The 25166-nt window shown below is 54.8% G+C and overlaps 1 protein-coding gene across 1 annotated transcript in view; it reads right to left on the reverse strand.

Annotated features, from left to right (window-relative positions):
• Positions 1–25166, reverse strand: part of SHB (SH2 domain containing adaptor protein B) — a 130216-nt gene that overhangs the window by 32596 nt on the left and 72454 nt on the right. Inside the window, exon 3 of the mRNA XM_046669655.1 lies at positions 14351–14566. Coding sequence (XP_046525611.1) covers positions 14351–14566 — 216 coding nt within the window. The remainder of the gene's footprint in view (positions 1–14350; positions 14567–25166) is intronic.

Here is a 25166-nt window from a genome sequence, read left to right on the forward strand (position 1 = left end):
AGACCCTGGCTATGCTCTGCAGGCAGAGGCAGCAAGCCTCGTCCCTGTCCTCAAAGAGGAGTGTGCGAGAAAGAGGACCAAGGAGACTGCAGGCGGGGGCCTAGCACTGCAAGGAGCGGGCTGGCAGCATCCAGGAGCCACGACGCACAAAAAGCTCGAGTTAAGCTTGGTGGGAAAGCAGGATGGAGGCTGAACTCCACCTTAGAGATGCCCACAGCCCGTGAGACAGGACTGGCCGTGCAGAGCGGGGCAGGGCCAACACTCGCTGGGGCGCCGGCCCTCCTCTCTGCTACAGTTCCGTGCTGTGCCCAACCACAGGGACAGACAGCAAGACGGCAACGACCTTAGGCCCTTCTACGGAACAGGCCGTGGGGCTGGGTGTCTGAGAAGCCCTCCTCCATCTGGCCGGCAAGCTGGGCCCTCACAGAGGTGGTGAGGGGCGAAGCCCAGAGCTGGGGCCCCTCCCTGGCTTCCCAGCTGCCGGCTCTCCCACCAGGGCTCCCGCTGAACAACACCAGCCCTCACGGCAGCTGGTCAAAAGGGGTGTATGTTCTTGGAGGGGTGACCTTGGCCAGGGGCGAGCACTGGGATCAGGGAGACAGGTGAGGGCCCGGCCACGGAGCCCCCTTCTAAAGAGCTGGGACTGGATCCTCCGCATGGGCTGAGTCAGGGGGGGCCGTTCGTAGATCGGGCTTTTGAGAGCTCTCTGACTGCTGCTGGAGGGTGGGTTTGAGGGCAGCCCTGGAGGTGGGAGACCGTGACTTAGGGAAGGTGACGGAGGCTGAAGCCCTCAAGGATGGGAGCGATGTCGGAGGTGACTCCAACAGACTTGGCTACTTGTGGGTGAGTCAGGGAAAAGCCCTGTGTGATGCCCCATTGAGATGGGGACCCGGGGCACAGCAGGAGACGGGGGCAGCGAGCATGGGACCAGCGTGCCCTTCCCCACGACGCCTCCCCTCTGCCAACTCTGTGGGTGTCAGGAACGGAGAGGAGGCAGCCCAGCAGGCCTTCCGGCACGAGGGCCAGCAGTGCTGAGGGGGGCGGCGGAGAGGCCTGGCGTGGGAAGGGGCTGGTGGGAGCTGGGGTTCCAGGCTTAGTTTTGCACAGGCTGAGGAGAGGGAGGGACCAGACGAACTCTAAGGCACATTCACCTCTGACAGCTGGGGCTCCACTGGCTAAAATCCTTTCTGCCAATATAAAATCCCACTACACACCTCTCGGCACAGAAGGTGAGAAGAGAGGCAGGGAGTAGGGAACAACAAGTGGGGAAGGAACCCCAGCTCTTCAGCACAGCCAACAACCTGCTTACCTATCCAGCCTCAGGCCTCACCAAGCCTCCTCCAGGCCATGTCTTTTTGTCTGAATTACCATGATACCCCCACCCTGCCCTTTACCAACCTCACTGCCTGATAGCCTCTATGTGCTCTTTAGGGGTCACCTCTTCCAGGAAGCCTTCCCTGACTTCATCCCCTCCCAGATTCACCTTGATCTCAACCAATGGTACCCCAATCACCAGTTTCCTTGTCTGGCTCCCCATGAGCCCCCCAAGGGCAGGGGCTGTACCATATCTGTCCCTACCACTCATGTCTAGCACATGCCTGCGATGTAACAGATGACCAACAAATGACTCAATGAAGAAACTTAATGAGCCGCTGTTTCACTTTACTGGGAAAAAATATTGGTTTTCATACCAGATAAATTAGAGAAAACCTAATAACGCCCCAGTCAACACTGTAATTCCCCAGCGAATTAATTTATACATTCGCTTGCAAGCTCAATAATATAGCTGTATATTTTAGACGGAACAGGTGGTGATGAATGACAGGCTTAATTAGACAAATCATTTCACCTAAAATAAAAATATACAAACTCCAAGAGCAGTGATTCAGCAGCAAAATAAAAAAGATATTATGAACAAAAAGCTCCAAACACAACTGCTTTCACTTCTTCTAATTAAGTTTCTCTTTAATCTGCAATTTAAAATGGCAATTCTTTTAATTTAGTGATTTTCTGCAAAAGATGAAGGAAGACACAAACCCTCAAAAGAATATCTGCGTTTAGAGAAAAAACATGCCAGCCCTGCGAGCCATTAGAACGACAGACCCAAATTAATTCCCCTGCAGGCAACTACCGACAGAAGGCAGAGCTGTGCAGGAGGGGCTCAGGCGGCAGGACCAGGCGCTGGGAGCCCTCTGACTTTGGTGCCACGACGGGACCAGGCCGTGTGGCAGTGGGAGCGGTGGCCTGGTTCGTGGCTCCAAGTGCCTTTGTCTCCAGGGCAGGCTAAGGAGGCCCCTTTGCGATGCCCCAAATGTCCTTCCAAAAGTTCCTGATGTCAGGCCTCATCCTAAGACACAGCTCAGCTGCCCCTCACCTTCCCGAGGCCTTTCCTCCACCCAGATTAGCCTCTGGCGCTGGAGGTCCCCTCCTCCTTATATCAGAGATCTTATACCTCGCACTGCCAAGGACGGAAGACGGTGTCCCCCAGCAGGTGAGGAAGAACGCTTCCAGGGCCTCCAAGCTAAGGGGCGGGGCTGAGGTTTGAGCCAGGCCTGCGGGTCACCAGGTCAGGCTCACCTCACACTCAGGTCCTCCTTCCTCACGAGGACGCGGGCAGGGCCTGGCAGGCAGGCAGGCGCTGAGCCTCACTCACCCAGGCTCTGCGGTGCGCTTTGACCCCAGGCCTGGAATGACCGCCCTCCTGCTCCATCTCATAACGTCCAGAAGCTCCCGGGGTCTGGCTCCAAGGTCCCTGTTCCGCACAGCCTCCACCATCCTGCCCGCTGAGAACTGCCTCCTCCCACAGTCCACAGCACCTGGCCCTTCTCTGGAGCTCAGCAGCACCCACACGCTCGCCTAGCCAGCCCAGGCCGTCCATGGGGCAGCGCCGGGCACTGATTTCTCTCCCCTCTGACCTCACCTGCCCCTAACCCTAACGCAGGGCTCGGCATGGAGACAGTGCTTAGCAAACGTCTGCTCATATGAAACGAATGTGCTCCTTCGGGGTCTGGCTCCTTCCTGTCTACCATTCAGGGCTGCCCAGAGAACAAGTTCCAAAAAGCCAGAGGGCTCTGCTGTGCTCACGCACCCTCGCTGGCTCCCAGCGCCCCAGATGGAGGGCAAACTCCTCACTCTGGCGCCAACCTGACCTTCTGGATGCATCTTCCCCTACAAAGCCCCTCTGGGTTCCACACCCACCCAAGGCTCCAGGCACGAAGAACGGCTGTCTCCAAATCCAGACCTCAGCTTTGCTGAACCTGCCCTCTAGAATCCCTTTCCTCACGATCTCTGTGTGCAAAGATCACAGCTGTGCTGCAAAGTTCAGCGCAGGGGCACCTCCTGGGACAAGTTCTGCCACTGACCCCCAGGTGGAATTCTTTTCTCCTCTTCTGTGCTGTGCACCCCGTCTCTGCCACTGTCTGGCCCCTCCCTGGTCTCGTTACAGTGCGGGACACAGGCACCTGCTCAGAGCCGGACAGAGTAAGGGTCTCATGCCTCAGCCTCCTCTGAGCCTCCCCAAGCTTAGCATGCAGCTGGCTCTAAAGAGCGGCCCATAGGCTGCAACGAGGCCAGGGAACGGAGGAACTCAGTGGCTTGGCATCACGGAAAGGATGTGGACTTCAAAGTTTGGAAGACCCAGGTTTGAATCCTGCCTCTGCCATTACTGTGTGACTTTGGTCAAGTTTCTAAACCTCTCCGAGACTTAGCTGCCTCTTCTGTGAAACACGGCTGACAATACCTATACCATAAATGATCGTGGAGGTGGCTAGTAACAGAGGACGTACCAAAATCCAGGCTGGCCCCCTGTAAGTGGTGGTCCCCCCTCCCCATGGCCACATCCATGCTCAGAACAATTCCCTTTCATGCACTCAAGAGGATAAAGTTCCTTCTATCAGAAGCCACCTTCTTTTTCCCCAACCTCTCTTGGAAATCCTGACTAACCTGCCAGCTCCAAGAGGAGAGGACGTATTCCGTCTTGTTCAAAACTGGATCCCCAGTGCCCAGAACAGCACCTGGTGGATAGGAGATGCTCGCTGTCTGCTGAGTGAATGAATGTCCATCCAGGTCAGCAGGACTATTCAGCAACCAAGAAAGGAAACTCAGGAGCTTGACTCCCTCCTCAAGTCATTTTAAAGCAGTCTTGAACAACGGTGTGACCTTTGTTGAGTGTTCCCTGTGCACGGGTGGCATCTGTGAGGACCCAATGTGACATCTCCTCTGACCCTTTCAGCAGACCGAGGAGCTCCCTGCTACTCTGCCCACGTTTCTACAAATGGGGCCTGATGTGGGCAAGCAAGCTGCCCAAGCTGACCAGAGCAGGCTGCCATGCCAGGCCGCGGGCCCGGCCCCAGCCCTCGAGCCCTCTGCTTTGGGACTGCAGTGCTGGGTGGCCTCCCCTCCCCGGGCCCCAGGAGTGCCCTCCCTGGGGAGGACAGGGAGATAAGAGTTGACAGTCTGCCGGACATCCTCCAGTCCCCCCGGCTGATCAAGGTTGTGGACAGTGGCCCCGGAGGAGAGGGACCATTCAAAGGAACTGGAAGGGAGCAAAGGGGGCCTGGGGCCTCGGGCCCGGGAGAGGCAGCGATATGCTCCAAGTTCTGTGGCTGCCTCTTTGGCCAGCCTGCAGCCTCCAACCCTCCCAGCTCTCCTGGACAGGACAGAGAGCCTCCAAGCAGAGGCCACGAGGATTAGATGGCTGAAGACAAGAGCCTGTGCAGAACACCTTGCATGGAACCCTTGGCCGCTGGAGGCTTCTTTAGGCCCTCGTGGACGAGGAGGAAAGGAATATGGGCGAAAACCACATGGGCTGACAGGAGGGGCCTGGACAGTGTTCCAGGCCTGGTGTTTGTTCACGGATGTCCTGCTACTCTGAAAACACAAGGGCACAGAGAGCAGAACGGAGGTGGCCAAAGCGCCCCTTCTGCACAGCCCTTGGCACTGGTCCCCCACGCTGCCCACAGCCAGCTGCACCCCTGCTGTGCGTGGGGGAGGTGAGGGTGGCACACAGGGGCTGCTGCTGGGCACCTGTGAGCCCCCAAGATGGGGCAAGGGGCAGACTGTGCACTGGTCTAGGGAAGTGGGGTGGACCACATGAGCCCCAGAGTCTACGCGAACACCATGAACTTTCAGGATAACGTGCCACCGCCTGCAGCTGACTAAAGCTCTGTTCCCTCAACAGCGGTCCTCTGCTGCCTCAGCCTTCTAAACTTACCTTCTGCTGTCATCTCATCTGTTCCCTGCAGCTGGACAAGCATCAGAATTCCTGTTTTCCCAGATGGAGGAACTAAGGCCTGGAGAGGGAAGCCCCTTCTCCCCACAATTCTGGAGCAGGCCTCCCGCCCCTCAGAGAGGCTGTAAGACAGCGGGCGGCCCAGCAAATGTTTGGTTTGTGTTTCCACGATGGCCAACAAGAGGCCTCTGTGTTCACCTCGCAGACACACGCGGGCCTCAGGGCACCAGGCTGCCACATCTCGTGGGCGGTGCCTGAGAACAGAGGCCCTCATTGTGAAGGGAGGAGGCGGACGCCGCCCATGCATGTGCACCCAGGCCTGGGCTGGGAATGGAGGCCTGGCAAGGAGGGTAGGCCTCTGTCCTCTTGCTCTGCAGCTCCCAAAGGAAGCCCGGACTCCTGGGCCTGGTACAAAGACCCCGTCCCAGAGCTGCTGCTTGGCTGCAGGAAATATAAGGCTAAATCCTGATGAAAATGAAGAAATGATCCAAACACAGAGGACTTCACGGCTGCCGAAGCCAGACACCTTCACTGTTGTAACTCATTCTACACATGAGAAACAGAGGTTGGAAAAGGACCGACTTGCTGCAAGTCAACAGCTAGCCTTGAAATGGGATTTGAACCCAAGTCTTCTGAATCCCAGAGGCCTTTAACGAGTCCAGCACAAATCCTGTCTACAGTGTGACACGTGCTCCAAAAAACAGTAGCAACGATGACAGTCATACCCAAAGCCAGCATCCACTGAGGCACTCACTGTGCCCCTGACTCTTGGAACCAATGACCACCCCATTATACAGGTAAGGAAACTGAGGCAACTGGCCCCAGGTTGCCCGGCTAGCAAGGGGCAGCTCAGGGCTTTAAATGCAGAGCCTGCAGCTCTATGCACTCTGCCTGCTCATGTCTATGCAGCACGTCTCCTGCTACCTCCACCTGCTGACCCCCACACATTTACTGAGAATCCTAGGGCCTGGGAGAGGGACTCTCTCCCACCCACAAGGCTCAGAGGCCCTTAGACTGAAACCAGTCTCCCGTTCAGGAGCCCCAAAGCTGCAGCCCAGCTGGCGCTATGTTTCTGCTGCTGCCCCTCTGCAGATGCCAGTGAGGGAAGGGAGGAGGAACAAGAGGGGACAAGCCAGGTGCTTGGCTCTCAGGGGGCTGCTTACCACCCACTGACACACCAGTCTCCCCACCCCCAACATGGCATCTGGACTCTTGGGCCATCCTCCAACAGGCAGGGACACACTCTCAGCTTCTCTCTGGGAGGTCAGCCCAGAGTGGCAATCACGGCAGTCAAGAGCCACTCAGAAATGCCCTCCATGTGCAGATCCCTCAACCTCATTTGGAGAGAAGACAGGTATACGGCAGAAAAGAATGACATGAAAACAAGCCATCTCTGTGTGAGCAGGCTGCATGACTACCTGTGTCTTCCTGCGCCCTGAAGAGAACTTGGGGTAGGTTTTCCTAAGACCTGATTTATTCGATAATTTAACAAATATCTGCATGTTCACTATGTGCCAGGCACTGACCTAGGTGGGGACGCAGGTGTGAACAAGGCAGGTGGAGTCTCTGACCTCAGGGAGCTGAAGAATCCCGTCCCCTCGTGCTCTCCACCCTGCCAACCAGGAGGGCAAAGAGCTTCCAGCACGACTGTTTTCCACAGAGCAGACAAAGGCACTGGAAGGAACGTTTCTATCTATCAATATAATTAGCAGATAAACCAGAGCTATTAAATGCCAATGTTTTTCTTTCTTTTTTTTTTAGGTTACTAAATGAATTCATTCATATGTCAAACAGAAAAACCAACTGGAAAAACCTGTCCCTCAGTAACACATTAGCCAAAGGAAGTGAGTGATCCCAGTTCTCTTCTTTAAACCCCACTTTCCTCCGCAGACCTGCTGTTCACACATGTTAAACATTAATTACAACTGTTACTCATTACACAGCAAAAAGCTCCCGGTCCAAACACTATTGTTAATTTCCTCCTGGGCCCAATGCATTCTGGGAGGCTGTGCAGGGGGCAGAGAGCATCACGGGAGCCCCAGTGGGGCCAACGGTGAGGAGGGGCGGCACGCGGCTGGGCGCACCAGGGCTAGCGGCAGGTCTGACTCCCCGAAGAAACTTCTGCAGAGGCTGAGCCTATTTCTCCCGTGTGCACGATGAGTCACGGGGCTCCATGGGAACAGCGAGCCTGGAGCAGCGTATGACGCACACAGTGTGAGCGGCACCAGCTTCAGTGTGACAGTGACAAGTCACGAGTCAGCAGGAGTGGGCGCAACTGCTTCTGCCTCCACAACAACCCAAGCCACCTCGCGCAGCACGAGGGGAAGTTCAGACCTGCCCTTTCCACACTCGAGATGTCAGCGCAGCAGTCAAGAGAGCAAAGGCCCTGCAGTCAGAGTGAGCAGAGTTCATGAGCTCTGCGACCGTGAGCAAGTTGCTCACCCTGTCACCTGTGCCATGACAATGAAACCACACCCACCTGGCAGGGCATCGCAGTTAACCCATGCTTGATTCATAACTGGTGTTCACTAAATGTTAATTTCCTATCCTTCCCCCATCCTCCCTTACCTTAATAGGATTATTTTAAATTAGCCAACCTGAGCTGGCTCAGAGATGACTCATAATTGTTTAGGAAACAGACATACCTGGAACTTTACTTTCGCTTTCTCTGCCTTGATGAGGCTGGGAATGTGTCAGAATTCAAGAGGGTGCCCGGCTAAGGGGTGACCAACACGATATTAGTATCCCTAATCTGACTGTAACAGTATGTATCTGGCTGTTCTAGAATAAACCAATGCACACCTGTACAGGATGTGGTAGGAGCACAGAAGGGTCTCAGCCCAAACTGGGGTGACAGTGGGGAAGGGATTGGTCATGTCAGGGAAGGCTTCCTGGAAGAGGTGGCATTGCTATCACCAGAGCTGAGCTGTGACATCCTCTAACTCCACCCTGACCCCAGCACCTAATGTGCTATGTACTGTGTACTCTCTAGGTTCTCAAAGTGGGATCTCCAGATCAGCAACACCTGGGACCTCGTCAGAAACTCGAATTCTCATGCCTTATTGCCAGAACCTACTGAATCAGGAACTGTGGGGATGGCCCAGCAATCTGTTTTATGCTGCCTTCAGGCAACTCTGATGCCTGCTCTGGGCAAACCAGCCAATCCACAAACATGTCACAGCTAGAACGGGGAGGACCCTCTCACACCAGGACCAGTGGCCCAGTCCTTGGGATGGCCTGACTAAAGAACGGAAGAGGGCTGGCCCTGTGGCCTAGTGGTTAAGTTCAGTGCATTCCACTTCGGCAGCCTGGGTTTGGTTCGCAGGCATGGACCTACACCACTCGCTTGTCCGTGGCCATGTTTGGTGGCGACCCACATACAAAAAAAAAGAGGAAGACTGGCAACGGATGTTAGGGCAAATCTGCCTCAGGAAAAAAAAAAAAAAACAAATTGAAGAGCCAGGTGGCTCAGTTAGAACTATTGCTGGAATGGAGATTTAGGATTTCGTACAGAAGTGTTGCTTTCCGTGCCATCCATGCTTCTTAATGCCAGGCATAACTGGTGAAGAGCTTCGTAAATGGGTCCTCTGTGCCTCTAAGTACCTCATTTGCACTATGGTTTTAATACTAAATTAAATTTTATTTAATACAGTAAACCGTCCCTGAACACCAGTAGCCATTCTCTCACGCGTGAGCCTTTAGGGTTTGAAAGGCTCTTCATCCAGATCTTTTCCCTTGATCATCACAGAGATCCAGTGTGACAGGGCTGTGACCATCCCCATTTTATAGACGGGAAAACTAGGGCTCAGGGAGACTGAACAGCTGGTCTGAGGTCCCACTGCCGGGGAGTGGTGGAGCTGGCACGTGAACTCAGATGGTCTGACTTCTCCAGATACTCAAGATGCCGTCCTGGGCTTTCCAGGGCAGAGAAACTCGCCAAGGAGCTAGTGGTGAAGACAGAAGAGCACCCAACGAACTACGTTCGGCCTGAGTCATGTGCCTGTCTGCTTCTGGGCCAGGAGGCAGGCCGGCTGCCGGCTGAACCCAGGACATGGCCTGAAGAGCAGCTTCAGCAGAGACGAGTCTTCAGACAGCGAGTCAAAAATGACATAACTTTGTTTCTCTAACCAAGTGGAGGGTGCCCTTCACTCCTCGACCCGGCTCCTTGAGCCAGCACTGCGGCCGCTGGCTTCTCAGAGGCAACTGCGAATCAGTGAGGAGACAGTTTTCACTCTCCTCGCTAGATTAAAAGGAAATGCGGATCCACCCTCTGTGTATGGCCTGACTGGCTCTGCTATGAGGCCTCTAGCAGTTCCCTTCCCCTCTCTGAGCCTCAGTTTCCCCAGCTGCACAAGGAGGAGTGGGGGCCCCTCCCTGTGCTGAGTGGTGGCAGAGTAGGACCAGCCCGAGGGATGGCTCGGGTCACCCCCATGCAGGCATGATCCCCCGGAGCCTGGGCTCCTACAGAATCCTCAGCGGGAACCATTCCAAGAGGGAAACGTGCCCCAGTACCGCCCTCCCACCTGTATGAGGGTGGAGAGAGGAGCGTGACGTCCCCCGTGGGCCCCGGGGGCCCTCAACCACATTTTATGTGGCATTGTGGCTAGCAGCAGGGAGCCCAGGCCTGCCAGGCCATGCTCGGACTTCGCAGGTTCAAATCCCACTCGACTCCTCAGCTGCCTAGCCATGGCCTCTGGGCACACTCCTCCTTCTCTGTGGACCCCAGTTTCCTTCTCTGTAAAAGCAGGAAGTTAATCTCCCAGAGGGCGGTTGTGAGGATGAAATGAGATGACACACACAGCAATGCTGAGGGCACACCAGCACTTTCCCGATGTGGTGCCCTTTGCGCCTCACAGTACCCTCTGCAGCAGGCACGTTTCCCAGGTGAGGGAACAGAGGCTCCCAGGACAGGTTCAGTCCCTATCCTCCTCGCTCAGAGACGTGAAGACATCAACCTGTGCCAGCCCAAGCCTGAGTCTACTTCTCCAGGTTATCCACGTGGCTCCTCGGCCCCTCCCTATGTGGCCATCTGCATCTGTCCATCTCACGGCCTGTGCCACAAAGCCCAAGGGCTGGTCAGACCCTCCACACCAACCTGGGCCGCCCCGAGACAGTGTGGAACCACCCCAGGCTGCTTCTCCTGCCGCACACTGGGCAGGGAGCTCGACAGCCCTTGTGTGAGCCCAGAGCTGCACCTGGGGGCTGGGGGCCAGGCAGGCAGGACATTTCTAGACCAACCTGCAGGCCTCGTAATTGCTGCTGTAAAGACTCCCAGGGGGGGAGCCAAAGCAGGCTGGGAACTGCGTTCAGCCAGCTCTGAAGGCAGGTGTCTGCCGGCTAGGAAGGGGACTGACAGCTTGATGGAAACCACACCACCGCTCCGTGGATGGCGGGGCTGCGACCTTGTTGCCCACACGTGGTGGTGCAACTTGACCGGGCATCTGTCCTGGGGGCTGGGATCCGCAAAGGCCACACGTGGGGGATGGGATTCAGGTGCTGGGCGCGTGGGGGCCAGGGTTCTGGCTGAGGCCACTCAGCTTCCTGGAGGGACAGCATGCAATGAAGGCCCAGGGCTTTCTGGGAGAGCTGTGGTACTTCTTTCACCCGGCCACAGAATTCTGAGAGAAGAGAAGACTTTTATTCCCCAGAAGCCAGGACTACCTCACAGCCCGCAACAGCTGTTTTCACGACAGCAGGGAAGTGCTAACTGAGCCTTCCTGAAGCTCTGGCTTCGAGTCTGGCTGCGATGGGGAGGCTCTGGCTTCCCTCACGGCTGATCTGGAGCTGCTGGTCGAGAAGGGCTACTCCTGTGGAGAACACCAAAGCCTTCCTTTGAGGAGTGCCTCCTCACGAAAGCAAAGCAGGACGGCGCTTCAGGCGGAAAACACTTGTGCTTCATAGATCGAATCGTGGAGGTAATTCAGAGGCCTTCCCTTCCCTGAGTCCCTGACCAACACGCTGGGGTCCCGACAGAAGGAAGCGTGGAAGCATCCTGGAAGTGATTGCAGGCCACCTCCCATGGCCGGAATGGGATTGGCCAACACCAATCCTGCCTCCTTTGAGCTTCTGCGTGCAAATCCCCAGAGAGGGGAAGGCCATCGTCCACTTTCAGGTGTAACAAATGCTTTGCCCTCACCTGGATCCTACATCCCCGCGACTCCTCCTTGGTGGGCCCAGCTCTGCCCTTTGGGGGTTCCTCACACCCCACCCTGCCCAGGTTTCCTCATCCAGGTTAAACATGCAGACTCAAATCTAAGGGGTGGAAAGAGACGGTAGTGATTTTGTCCAGCTAACTTTATCCCACACAGATGTTCCCCAGCTCCAGACTCTGCATCCCAGGCTCCCAGGAGCCCAGAGAAACTGTGGGGCATTTCAGACAGGTATTGTAATAAGGAGGACAGGGCCTGGCCGAGTGCTGCCTTACTCCCTGACAACACTAATGACCTACTAAAACATGTGTGTGCGACATGCACACGTGCGCACACACACACAAACTGTTAACTTGGTGGGAACATAATCCTTCATTCCTGAGCAGCCACACTCCTGGGTTTGCAAACGGGACCGTGGCAGCACTTCAGCAATCCAATCGAGCTGTTTCAACTCGTCCTCGTTACCTGAAAGGTGGCCCAGCCCCCTCTCAGCCCACCTCACTCTGGGCTAGGAAACAGGAGGGCGCTCCTCACCTGCCAAGGTTGCACCCAACAGGCTCTGACCACAGACATGCAGAGGGAGCCAGTCTTGACAAAGGCCGGTGCTCACAACCTCCATCCAGCCCAAGTGGAACATCCTCCTTCTATGGCCCAGAAATCAGAACAGCACCAAAAGCTTCTTGGGAAAAGCACGACTGGCGCACGCTCGGAACAGGACACAAGAGGCAGGAGACACGACGAGACGCAGATGGGGATGTAATTCTGAGACTGGCATCCATCAGCAGCCTGAGAAGCTGACCTTTAATGACACTAGTGATAGCAGCTCAGCGACATAAAACCAAGTCCAGAATGGATACTCATGCCTCAGAAAGTTATCTGGGGACGGTTCTCTCTGAGGCCTTGTGATCCTTTGTGAAAAACTAAAAGTATCGAAGTTCTGGAAGCATCTTTGGGCAGCAGCGGGCGAGCTCTGCTTGAGCGTTCTGAGAGACGGCGCCCTGTGCGCTAAGTGCTCTTCACCTCAATGTGCACACGCATCCCCGGCGGTCTTGTTCAGACAGATTCTGACTCTGAAGGTCTGGGGTGGGGCCCGAGACCCTGCATTTCTCACCAGCTCCCAGGCGATGTGGCGCTGCTGGTCTAGGGAACACATTTTGAGCAGCAAGGTGCCAGACTAGACTGCAGCATCAAAGGAACACAGCTCTCAAGTGACCTGCAGGTGGTCCGTCCAGGAGAGGGTGAGACCCCACCCCTGTCTGCAGTGCAATCTTGTGCCATTGGCCCTTGGTGTCTGTCACATGAGCCCCTTTAGTGCTTCAATCAAACTGGCGTTTGCAAAGAGCAAGCTCTCACATGGCACCAGCTCCATTCTAGCTCCTCTCACACCTGGGAGGAGTGCAGCTGTTATCAGCCACGCCAGGGGACACGGACAGTCCGTGTGCCAAGGCAAGAGAGGAGGCTGTGAAATGCACGGGAGAGACCTCAGGTGACCAAGGACCTTCAGCCATGTGACTCCTCTCATCTCAGGCTCTTGGCCAGGCGCTCACAGCACCGACAGGACTAACTCCATATGGGGAGAGCAATACTCTGCCAGGCAGGGAGCCCAACAGGCCCTGAGAGGCAGCAAGGATGCCCATGGGACGGGTGGCTGTGTACCAGGGAGGGCTTGCAGAGATGGTGCCATCTGAGCTGGGCCTCCAAGGAGGCAGAGGGTCTTTCCAGATAGGATACAGCAGGGAAGGGCGTCTAGGCAGAAGGAATGGGATTTGCATGGAGCATGCCACGCCCAGGGAACTACGAGCGGTACCTAGAACAGCTGGACCATCAGTGGAGGTTATCAGGATGGGGGCAGGGCGGAGGCCTCACTGTTGGGGCCTGAAAGGGAGCAAGAATCTAGCTGTGCACGAAAAAGGAAGTTTTCAGGCAAAATGAATCTTAAACAAATTAGAAATAAAAACTCTCCATTTATGACCTTCGATCTGGTCAATCAATGTTTCCTTTCTCACATGCCTAAAATGTCAGACGTGTAAGCAATTTTTTGCATCTGGCTTTTCACCTTTTAACATCAAACATCAGCATTTCCCTAGGCTGTTGTAAACGCTTTGTCAACATCACTTTTTAGCGGCTGCACCATGTTCCATGTAACCAATCCCTATTTACTGGACAGTGAGGTCGTTCTCCATCTTTCGTGATCATGAACAATGCCTTTTCTGAATTTCAGATCCTAACCTTGGCACAGGTCCTGAGGATTGGGACTAGAACTGAAGAGTGAACGCAGCTTAAGATCTGTGACACAGGTGGCAGACTGCTTTCCAAAAGGCTGTGGGAGAGGGGTTTTAGTGCTGTGAAGGATACTTAGATTCTAGAAAACCAGCCTCAGAGTGGGGTGGAGGGGAGGCAGCTGCGTCATCCAGAGGGCTCTTGGCCAGGGGGCGGGTCAGTCCCCGGGGTCGGGATGTGCCCAGGGCCTGTGCTTGGTGACTGGGTTCATGATGCAGCTGGGGAGGAAATGCAGCAGCCATGGACACATGCAGATCCGTTGCAGCCGGATGACCAGATGCCAGTGCTGGGCTCTCTCAGGCCCAGTAGGAACCACTCTACAGATGGGTTTTCTTTGTTTCTAAGAAAGGTCCTCCTGAATCTGAAATCTTGGCTTTAGTGAACTAGAGCATGACCAAAAGGACCAAGACAGAGTCAGACGATGAGATCGTCTGGGCCGTCTCTGAGGCCTGGGACCCAGATCCTGTGGGTCAGACCCAGGATTTCCCCTGGGCTGGCCTTCCTTCCCTCCAGGACCCCATCATGTTTGAGGGGCCCAGCTGAACCAGAAGAGAGGACAGCCCAAGTGGACTCTCAGTTGAAGCCCCGTGGTTTACCTGAGCAGGCAGGGACCAGAGACTTACTCCCTTTCCCAAAGGTGAGTGCCAGATGCGGGTCAGTGGCCGCCTCTGAACAGGGCCACTGGCCTTACCTGCCAGAGCTGGGATGGTGACCCGGTTCCACTCCCAGGGCTGGTCGTACTCATCGGCGGGCCTGTCGTCATCCTGGGGCAGCTTGCTCTCCCGCAGACGGGGGCTGACCGTGCTCTCGGAGTCCGAGTCGACGCTCTGGCCCTCAGGCTCGTAAGGGGTGTCATATAACTGGATGCTTTTGTGCTGGGACCGGACACTTTCCTGCCTCTGAAATTCTGCAGGCAAAAAGGAAGGAAGCAGAGATGTAATGGATGTACAGCACATGCTTCCTTACCTGGGATCTGCCAGGTGACACCCACAGGAGTTCAGAGCTGCTGGCCAAGGAGGTGAGGACTGCACAGGAAGAGGCCCCTTTCTAGGTTAACAGGCCCTCCCCACCCCTTGAGGCAGCGCCTCTGCTCTCTCTGGGCAAGGCTATCCCACAAAGAGCCCAAGCCCTCGGCCCTAACGACAGAACAGAGGCTCACCGCCGCCACCCATGCGTTCCCCACATCTTCACAGGCAGGGCCCAGATGCACACATGATGTTCCGGGGGGATCTGACACCGCCCAGGACAGACAGAGCTCTCACCCCCTGCTCTACTGATGAATGGGGGCCTTCCCCACTAGGGTCATTCCTTGTCCTCTGGACTTTCATTTCCCATCTGAAAAGTGAGGAGATTGGGCCAAACAATCCTAAGCTTTTGCCCAGCTCACACATTCACTTTAAAGACCTACTGAGCCAAGCGCCTCCTTGCAGGAGCCGGGGTGACTGTCTTTTCCCCTCCAAGCCCTACCAGAGACCTCTTCCCTGCGTCCCGACCTCCCCCGGAGCCTGGCTGTCTTCCGATACACGGAGCACATCTGGGGGACTGAGCGCGGATGTCCAGTTTCACTTCTGAGTGAGGAAGGAAAGCTCTTAGTCTTCTGGAGAGGATGCCAAGGCCGGCTCCAGCGTGGGCTGAGGGGTGACCGCCCATCTAGATGAGGCCCCAGACAGGGACACTCGTTCCAGCTGCTGCTCATTCCCAAGGCCAGTGGTGTCTGAAAGATGGATGTCAGGGTGCTATAATCAGAGGCTGCTGAGTCAAAAGGGGCACCTGCTGTGACCACAAAGACCCACTGTGTGCAGGGCCCACATGGGGACATGAGGAAGGGAGGAGCAGAGGCTGCTCTCAGGAAACCCACTGTTTCCAGAAAAGATACAACAGGCACCTAAGTCACCATCATACTCCACGGCCGAGGGGCTCAGTGCAGGGCCTGTGCGGGACGAGGCAGACAGCTCTGACAAGTGGAAACAGAAGAGGGACAGGGTTCCCTGTGGTGGGACCGGGGCTGGCCAAGCAGCGGGGCTGGGGAAAATGTGCTCACTGTCTGCTTTCTTGTTTTACTGCAGTAAAATATGGAGAACATAACACTTGCCATTTTAACCTTTAAGTGTACAACTCAGTGGCATTGAGTATATTCACACTGTTGTGCGACCATCAGCACCATCCATCTCCAGAACTTCATCTTTCCAAATTGAAACTCTGTACCCATTAAACACTAACTCATCTCCCCTCCCCCCAGTCCCTCAACCAACCATCCTACTTTCTGTCTCTATGAAGCAGACTACTCTAGGGACCTCATAAGGGGAATCATCGTATTTGGCCTTCTGTGACAGGGCATGTGTCAGAAGTGTGTCTCTTTTTTAAGGCTGAATAATATTCCATTATTTGTCTATTCACCTCCCACTTTTGCTGGAGCGCTGAGTCCCAACTTGGTGAAGACAGTGGGGGTGAGGCTGATACAGAAAGAGTGAGGGTTGTGAAAGGGAGCTGTTTAAACGGACTCTTGAGGCGTTCTCCCAATCAGAGTTCCCAGGGCATAAGTGTAGCAGCAGAAGCCCGCCGGAGCTACATGCCCGCAAGAGCAGCTGACGGAACAGGGGCGGCGTGAGCTGTGCGGGCAAAAGCTCTACTTGTAGGCTGGGCTTCACGATCTGAGGCCAGTTCGTGGGGATGACAAAAACCCACCCTCTGCACACACCCTGATACGACAGAAGCCAGAGGAGGCTGTGCCAGTGACCTTCAGCGTGGACACTGAATGACGTTACGCTGGGATTTCCCAAACTTCATTCAGTCACATGCTGACTTCATGATTTTGCCATCTTGGGTTATTACGTACCATTTTTATTTCTGTTACCTCACATTTTAGAGTAAATAAATTCAGTTTAAAAGGAAACTTTACATCACCATCCATAAGCCCTTAACCTTTATCAAAAATAGATGATAAACATAAAGAGAAGCCAAGGAGGCAGGCCGGCCGCCCACGGGAGGCCAGCCCAGGGCTCTGCCGAGGGGAGGCGAGCAGCGCTGCAGAGCCGAGGGGCAGCGGGCGCCCACGAGGACAGCTTCTTCAGCAAACAAGGACTTTCTCTGTTTAGAAAGAGAGAGAATGAAAAGGGAAAACCTTCTCATGACATGGTTCTCGGGCCACCTAAAATCCCGTCTCCTCTGAGGTGTTGTCCCACACTTTGGCAAAACACGGCTTTATTGGGTCCCATGAGTAAACCAGGATGATTTATCAGTTTTGAGGATGATGCTTCCCTTTTTATAGAGGAGGAATAGGAAAAGAGAAAAAGAGAAGAGCTACAAAAAGTAAGACTTGGTCACTTTAAGGTGAAGACCAACTGTAAGGTACTCTACACAACTCTGTAAATCTTAACTAAATCTACCAAACTCTCTGACCTGCTTTGTGGGGTCACTGTCATCCACAGCACTCTCGCCCTGGTTCTAAGGAGTGCAGTCTAGCCTCCTGTCTTTGGACATCCCAAGGGCTGAGGACAGTGGGAATGCAGCTGACGGGCACGGAGCTAGGAAAACCATCTTCCTCTTCATCCCACTTCACAAGCAGGACCAGCAACCACGAACGTGGACTCTACAGTTTACAAAGCACTTTGCATGCAAATCGCCATTCAATCTTAGGCACCATAAAGCAATTCACAGACGCACCTCTGGGGGCCCCAATAATCAGGAGCGCCCTTGCTCGCTCTCCCACAGAGCCCAGCTGCAAACAGATACTCAATGAACCCGGTGGGATAAATGAACACAAGTGACAGCCAGAAACCACTCTTCACCCCCAAATTCCAGTTAATTTATGAAAGTCCCTGACGGCAGTGATAGAGTACTTAGAACGCTATCCCGAATGCATCTAGTTTGGTATAACATGAGATCCAGAAGAGATGGATAGTCTACATAAACACCAGCCTAAAAGGAAAACACGTACAGCTATTAAATCAGAGGGACTTGTGCACACACCTCTCATCCAGGATTTATTGTTCCAGTAGCATCTGCGTCTTAGCAAAGCTGGGTTAGTAACGGCATGCAGTCAGTCAGGGGATGCTCTAATGACAATCATTAAAATGAGCTTCCCCCGTATTACATGGCGAATTCAGATTTTCATTAAGGCCCCAACAATGGGAGACAGTTAAGTAAATTATGGCACGCTAACTGGATGGAATATTAAGCAGCCATTAAAATGATAAATCTGAAGATTATGTAGCTACATGGAAAAGCATGCATGAAATTATGCTAAGCTAAAAAGTAAAAGACAAGACTGTTTATGCATTGAGCAAACCGTATAATGTGGGCTTTCTAAACAAGTCCTGGACAATGTGAATAACGCCCCAAAGGAAATTCTATCCTTGCTTAGGAATTGTTGAACAGCATCGTCTCACACTTCGCCCATAGTATCTAAACTCCAACGACAGTAATGTTCTAAGTACAGTTACACTGAACAAGGGGCCAAAAACCTGACACAGGAAGGTAAACAGCTATTGTGTACAGAGGAAAGAATTACTGCATAATTACTTTTGAAAGTTATTTTAAATAATAAATAAGGATGCTAGTAAAGAAAAAACATTAATTAAGACAGGGATGCAGGAAAGTAAATATGATCTTATGCAGGGTGGGCTTATAAGGAGCTGTGCATGTTTCAGAAGCAGCTGCCTTTCCCTGAGAAAATGCCCATTTAGAGAGCATCTTCTCTCTCAGGAGAGGTTCGTCAAGAGCCCCAGGAAGTCAAGGGCCAATGCTCCCGGCCAGCTTGCCACTCACTGTCTTTTGCCTAATGACCAGCTCCGTCTTCCTCATTACCCAGACCGATCTGTGATGGTCCAGAGACTGACCTAATAGGCGGGCTGGTGACCATATGTTTTAAGTCACAAGTTGTCTGGACATCACCATCTATACAATCATGGAAAATGACCTTTAATGTCGAGTGGCAGGCTGTGATTTCATGCCTCTTAGGCAGGGAGCAGAAACATTAAATTGACAGGGTGGGGATTTCTGTTGACCTCTGGAGTAGAAAGGTTTTCAAGTGGAACTACATATGAAGAAAGAACAGCAAAAAAAAAAAAAAAAAAAAAAAGGAGCATTTTCTTTAAAATCAGAGAATGTTAGGCGGGGAAAGGACCCTCGGCACATGCACCAAGGGCACAGAGCCAGGATGGTGAAGCAGGTGTGCTCACCAAGGACTGTGGCCATATAGAGGCAAGGGCCAGGGGATTATCTGAGCGAGGGACCCAGGACAGAGCCGGGTGCAAACCAGGAGCCTCCCAGGTGGATCTGACGAGGGTTTCAAGTTCCGCAAGTCCACAAGCAACAAGATACGCTTTGCTCGAGTTGTCACCAACTTTGTGCCTCCCCAGCTCCTTTTTTTTTTTTCTTTTTGCTTTGGCTGCCAGGAAGCTCAGAGGTAATTTTGATGCTTACCTTCAACAGCTATGTTAGCTTAGATATTGCGTAGATTCACTCAGCCCTCCTTCTACTTGGATTTTAACATCTATTATAACAGCCTCATTATCTACATTTCTTTTTATTATGGACAGCCTCAGACCTGTACATTGAAAGCAGACACACACCTAAATGAAAAAATACCTAACACATTTTATGCTAAGTATCTTTTACTAGTAAGAAGACTAGAAGAAGAGAAACCTTTTCTTTCCCTCTTTGCCTTCCCTTCAGGAAGAGAAAAAGTGGGGCAAGGATTGGCTTCGCTGTCTGGGAGACTGACGCCGGGAGATGGTGCCCATCCCTGGTGCACCCAGCCTTCTCCAGCAGCATCCCAGTCATCCCTCCGGTCCTCAGAGCCAGCAAGGCATCTAGTGAATGCCCAGCAGAGAGCTAGAGGAAGTGAATGAGACATAGTCCTGGTCCTCAGGGAGCCCTCGGCAAGAGAGGGCCAGAGCCTCCAACACAGAGACGGCTCAGGGTCCTCAACAGGGGGAGATAGGACACTACAACTCAGGTGAGGGCAACTTGGGCGGGCCTGGAAGAATTCAGACACGAAGTTGTGGCAGGGTGGTGTGGCAGGGAAAGTGGGCGGTGGACGGAGGTAGGCCCGAAGCAGAGGCACCGGTGCTGGAAGCATGGAGAACGTGGGCCGTCCTGCTGGGAGAGGACGCTGGAGGCAGGCGGAGGCAGCAGGTTCTGGATGGCCTTGAGTGCCTCAGGATGGCACCCTCGAGCGTGTCTAAGGAGAGGTATCCTAGAACCTCTGGGCAGGGTGGAGCTGGGTGGGGAGACACTGGCACAGACGTACAGAGGCCTAGCTGGAAATGACAGATGCTGGGCTGCAGACCCCTCACCTCTAATTTTCCCAGCTGGGTTTGCCTGGGAATCCACACCAGATCCCAATCACAGGGTGGCAGAGCTCAGCAGGGACATGTGGCCCCTGGAGGCCTCCATTCCCAGGCCCAGCCACCACCTCTCAGCCCAAGAAACCTCTCCTGAGCAAGCGGTGGGCATGCCCGCACTCCCTCTCCCGCACGGCTTTGATGCCATGCCTGGGACACTAGGGAAGTGGGTGGATTAGACACAGAGGTCCGGGCTGCATGACTGGCAAGACGCACCCACCACTGCCTGGGGATGCCCTGCACCGGCCTCCTGGAGGGAGCAAAGCCCCGGGTCCAGGTGAGCAACAGCAGGGTTCCACAGCACGGTGTGGTGGCGGAAAGCACTGATCCTGCCAGACTACTTGGGCCTGAATCCCGGCTCCAGCAGGGGAACTGGGGCAAGTTACCTTGTTTCCTCGTCCCTGGAGGGAGGACAACAGTGGCCACTTGGAAGGACGTTATGAGCATCATATGAGCTCACGTACGCGCGGTGTGTAGAACGGTGCCTGGTGCACAGAAAGCACTCTAGGAAGTGTTACCATTTCAGTTACCACCAGTAGAGGCTTCCTCAACCATCATTCCAAGAGCCCTCCCTCCGCTGAGATATCGCTTCATCCCCCAGAGCCACAGAAGGCCGGCTTACTAAAATCTGACAGGCCAACCCTGCGTTGGAAATGGAAGGGCTTCATCGTCAGCCTCTGAACCGACTTCCATCTCTCCATCCACAACTCCCAATTTTAGCTGCTGCTTTGGCCTCTCACGCCTCCCGGTGGGAGCCATGTTCCGGACCAGCTCTGCACACAACATGGAACACACGGGTGGGGGGGGGCTCTGTGACCAGGAGTCTAATGGCCACACTTTACAGAGGGGGAAACTGAGGCCTGGGGAAGGGAAGAAAGTAGCAGGGTTGAGGCCCCAGGTCCCCTAAGTCCTGGACCAAGGCTCTTCCTCCTGCCCCGCCCAGACGCCTCCTGACAGCTCTGGTACCACACTATCTTACTTTGAATCTTCTGGAGGCAGGGGCATCTATTTCCGTCAGGTCTGCAGTGTTAGAGCACGCCCAGCACCACGCTGAGTGAGGAGCCCCGCAGGAGTGCATCGGCTGTTCCTGCGGAGACATGCAGGCAGATGGCAGCTGGGTCCTGACCACCGCACAGGGGAGATGAGATGATCCCCCCCCGAAATGCTAAATCACCTGCTGGAGAAAGACTCTCTTCCCAACTGGGGTCTTCAATGGAAGCCTGAATTCGGTGCAGCTCGGGAACGGCCCTTGGGGCACGCTGTGGGCCAGCAGGGCGGGATGGCCCAGGGCAGCCTGCATCTCGCCCGAGGGATGCACGCGCCCCCATCTAGTCTGGTTCCCGGGGCCTGGGTACTCAGAGCTCCCTCATCATCGCTTTTCCAGGTGCGCACGGAAACCCCAAGACACAGAGGGGCTCTACAGAAGCAGGCCGACGGACAGGAGTGCCGGCACGTGGGCAGGAGCGGGGGACTGTCACCATGCAGCTGTGACACTCAGCCTGAGGGCCGGTGTACCCCCTTCCTCAGTCCTCCGTCCAGTGACAGCGCTTTCCTCCAGCCGATCTGTGGCACCAGAGGGGAGACAAGCCTGCATGCCTGTTGACACCCAACATGCTTTCCTCATGGTCTAAAAGGCCAGGCGGCCTCTTGGCAGGGCTCTGGGGCGCCCTCCGCAGCACGGCCACGTCCGCCAGCCCTGCCGGCGCTCAGCCCAGGACTGTCTTGGCTGCAAGCCCGCTGGGCGGCTGCAGGCCGGAGCCCGGTCGCCATCCCCCGGGAAGGCTCACTGAGGTGACCTGCTGTTCCAGAGTCCAGGCTGCTTCCGGCTCGAGGCATGCGTCCATGAGTCTCTGTTTACAGCTGCGACCTTCTCAGAGAGCTTTCTGATGCCATGTCGACGACAAGACCCCAAGTCACAGGCAAGTGGGGAGCCTGGCTGCTTCTCTTTCTCAAACACCCACTGAGCCCCTACTGTGTGCTAAGGCGGACCCCAGGCCAGAGGCTGAGCACCCACATGGTGATGGACAAGGTTCCTGCCCCCCGAGAACTCCTGGTTTAGCAGGAGAATCAAGCCCCCAGGTCTACAAGCACGAGTCACTAACAGAGTCACTGAGCCCCCACCTGTGCCAGCACCATCCTGGGCACTGGCTGGAGACCACTGCTCACCGAAAGGCAAGTGCGACTGTGTTTTACAAGGTAGAAACTGAGGCTCAGCGGGGACTCACCCAGTTCTGCTCACCCCAAGTACCCTAAAGCGGAGGTTCTGTGGAGGCAGAAAGCCAACGCGGCCCCAGGGATTTCAAAAAACTTGGGGAAGAGGTGGCATTTCAAGGAATCCCAGGTCCTAGCGCAAGGAGGCCCCTCAAGGGTCAGGGAAGCTGAGGGAGCTGCCTGGTGTCACAGCCAATGGTGGGCCCAGGAGCAGAGCATCTCAGAGAAGAGGAAGCTTCAGACAGGCGGAGATGAGGGCGCCAGGAGAAGGGGCGGCAGCAGAGGACAAGCACAGGGCAAGTCGTGGACAGAGGAAAGCTTGAGGGATTGTGAGGCCAAACCAAATCCTTGGAGTTGCCTTGAGCCCAGTGCTCACGAGGAAGAGGGAACGGGGAGCAGCCGGAAGAGGAACTGCGGCTGGGCTATGGCAGGCCCTGACGCCAGGAAGAGGGGTGCAGGCTCGAAAGGGGAGGAAATTGGAAAAGGTGGACCAGGAGTCTTAATCAGGTTTGCACTTTCACACAAAAAAAGCCCTTTCAGAAGCTGGCAGGAAACACCAGCGTGTGGCAATCAGCTGCTGATGGCCTGAAGGTCCAACCGTCCAAACAGCTAGGGCTCCACCCTTTCAAGAAGTGGACAGAGGATGCTCAGGGCTCCGCAAAGAAAAACATGCTCTTGAGGCTGGGGTGGCACCGCCATCCCCAGGTCAACCCTGAGAGGGGCAGGCGGCCCCCGGTCCCTGTGCTGCAGGCAGAGGCTAGGGCCCAGTGGGGCTGCCTAGGGCCTCGGCAAACAGTCAGGCGCGAGTCCAGCCTCGGGTCTTCCGAGCACTGACGGCCATACTTAGAAAGAGGCCAGCTGCCCCTCTGGAGCAATCTTCCAGTCTGCTGGGCACGCTGAGGTCTCATCTTCCAGAGAGGCCTCGGGCCACACTCTAATGTGATAAAGCCATGGGAGACAGGCTGTCATGCCAGACCACAGCTACACCCCTCACTGAGCAGCAGCACCTGCCCATTCTCACGGAACATCAGGGGAGGAACCATGGCCACGCCTAAGCCCCCTCCCCATCTGTCTGGTAAGAAATGCGCAGCTCAGACAAGTTGAGTGGTGCAGCCCAGGTCTCAAAGGCTCAACGGTCAAGAACACAGTAATGACCACTAAGAATTACCCAGCTCCGAGCACATCCTGTGTGCCAGGATCTAAGTACACTGCCTCCGGTTCCTCACTTAATTCTCCTAACGACTCTGTAAGGGGTGCTGTTGACATCACTACTTTAAAGATGGTCACACAGTGAGCCAGTGATAGAGGCAGCCTGGCTCCAAAACTCACGCTCTTAACCATGCAGCCATCTACACGGCCTTTCCAACCCAAGTTGGTGCTCCCTCCATTCCACCAGGTCCAAAATAACAAGAACGTGGAGAGGTCAGCAAAGCAAGCAAGCGCTGGAAGAGCCAAGTCTCAGCTCCAGCTTGGTCCTGGCTTCACCGTGCTGAGTGATGCCAGGCAGGGCACCTCCTTCCCTCTGGTCATCAGTTTGCCCATTAGTCAGGGTAACTCAGGCCATCCCGAGGCTTATCTGATCAGGACCACACAGGTCCCTCCAGGAACCATTATGGTCAAGCAGTCTGGGAGGAAAGTGGTGTCAGGAGGGTGATGTCAGGAGGAAGAGAGCTGCCCATCAAAGAGGTATTTAAGCACATTCTAGATCTTTAGGGGGTGGCCAACACATGCTGCTGTTCCCAGTCTGGCTGGCCCTAAGCAAGTGGTTACAAACTGGCATCAGGTGCAGGGTGTCAGCCTCCCAGGGCAGAGCCAGGGCCCTCTCTGGGGCATGACCTTTCCTTCCTCCTATACCTGATGGCACCTCTTGCCACATGCCATGTTTGCAGCCGAATTGGTCAAACCTCACCCTACCCATCTGGTGACAGCAGCTGCACCGGGGCTCGTCACAGGGTCACTACCTCACGCTGAGGGGTATTGCTGGCATCCTGCCCCGTGCCCAACACAGCTGCCCGGCCGGAAGCGACTTGCTGCGATCTGGCAAGCTCTCTGCCCGGCCTTCCATGCTCTGGAACTGCTTCAAGAGGAACTAATCCCCCCAGGGACTTGTAGACAACCTTGGCCTTCTGGATGGCGTTGAGGCTGCCAGCCTGGGATCAGCCTGGCCCTCCGCTCACCAGCTGTGTGACCCTGGCCAGCCGCCTGATCCATGGAGGCTAAGATTCTCGCAGGTGAGGCGGGAGGGGATGAAGCAGAGGATCTTGGAGGCCTTTCTAGCTGCAGAGTCCCTCAGTCTGACGCTGTGAAGAGTGGATGTTCATACATGCACTTTGTTCCAGCATGCGGCTCCAGCATGTGAAGGAGAAGGGGACACGTACAATAGTACCCATCGTTCCAGTGTGTGGGGTCCCTGGCCTCGGCATCGTAATCCAGCAAACTCCTCCAAAACGTAACCACAATATGCAATGAGAACCCTGCCAGAGGCTCTACTCCAATACAAAGTTGTGCTTTCCTGCCTGTGATGGTTAATTTTATGTCAACTTGACCGGCGCACAGTGTGCCCAGATATTTGGTCAAACATTATTCTAGGTGTTTCTGTGATGGTGTTTTGGATGACAGTAACATTTAAATCAGTAGACCAAACAAAGCAGACTGCTCTCCCTAATGTGGGTGGGCCGCATCCAATCAGTTGGAAGCCTGAGTAGAATAAAACGGCTAACTGCCCCTGCTGCACCCCTCCCCCTCTGCCAATTAAGAGAGAATTCTTCCTGCCTGACAGCACTTGAACTCGGACATGGTCTTTGTTCCTGCCTTTGGACTGGAACTATACCATCCTGGGTCTCCAGCTTGCTGGCTCACCCTGCAGATCTTGGGACTTGCCAGCCTCCATAATCGTGTGAGCCAATTCCTTGTAATAAATCTCTCTTCCTGGTCCTGTTTCTCTGGAGA

Source organism: Equus quagga, chromosome 1 (genome assembly GCF_021613505.1).
Source record: "Equus quagga isolate Etosha38 chromosome 1, UCLA_HA_Equagga_1.0, whole genome shotgun sequence".
Lineage (NCBI taxonomy): Eukaryota > Metazoa > Chordata > Mammalia > Perissodactyla > Equidae > Equus > Equus quagga.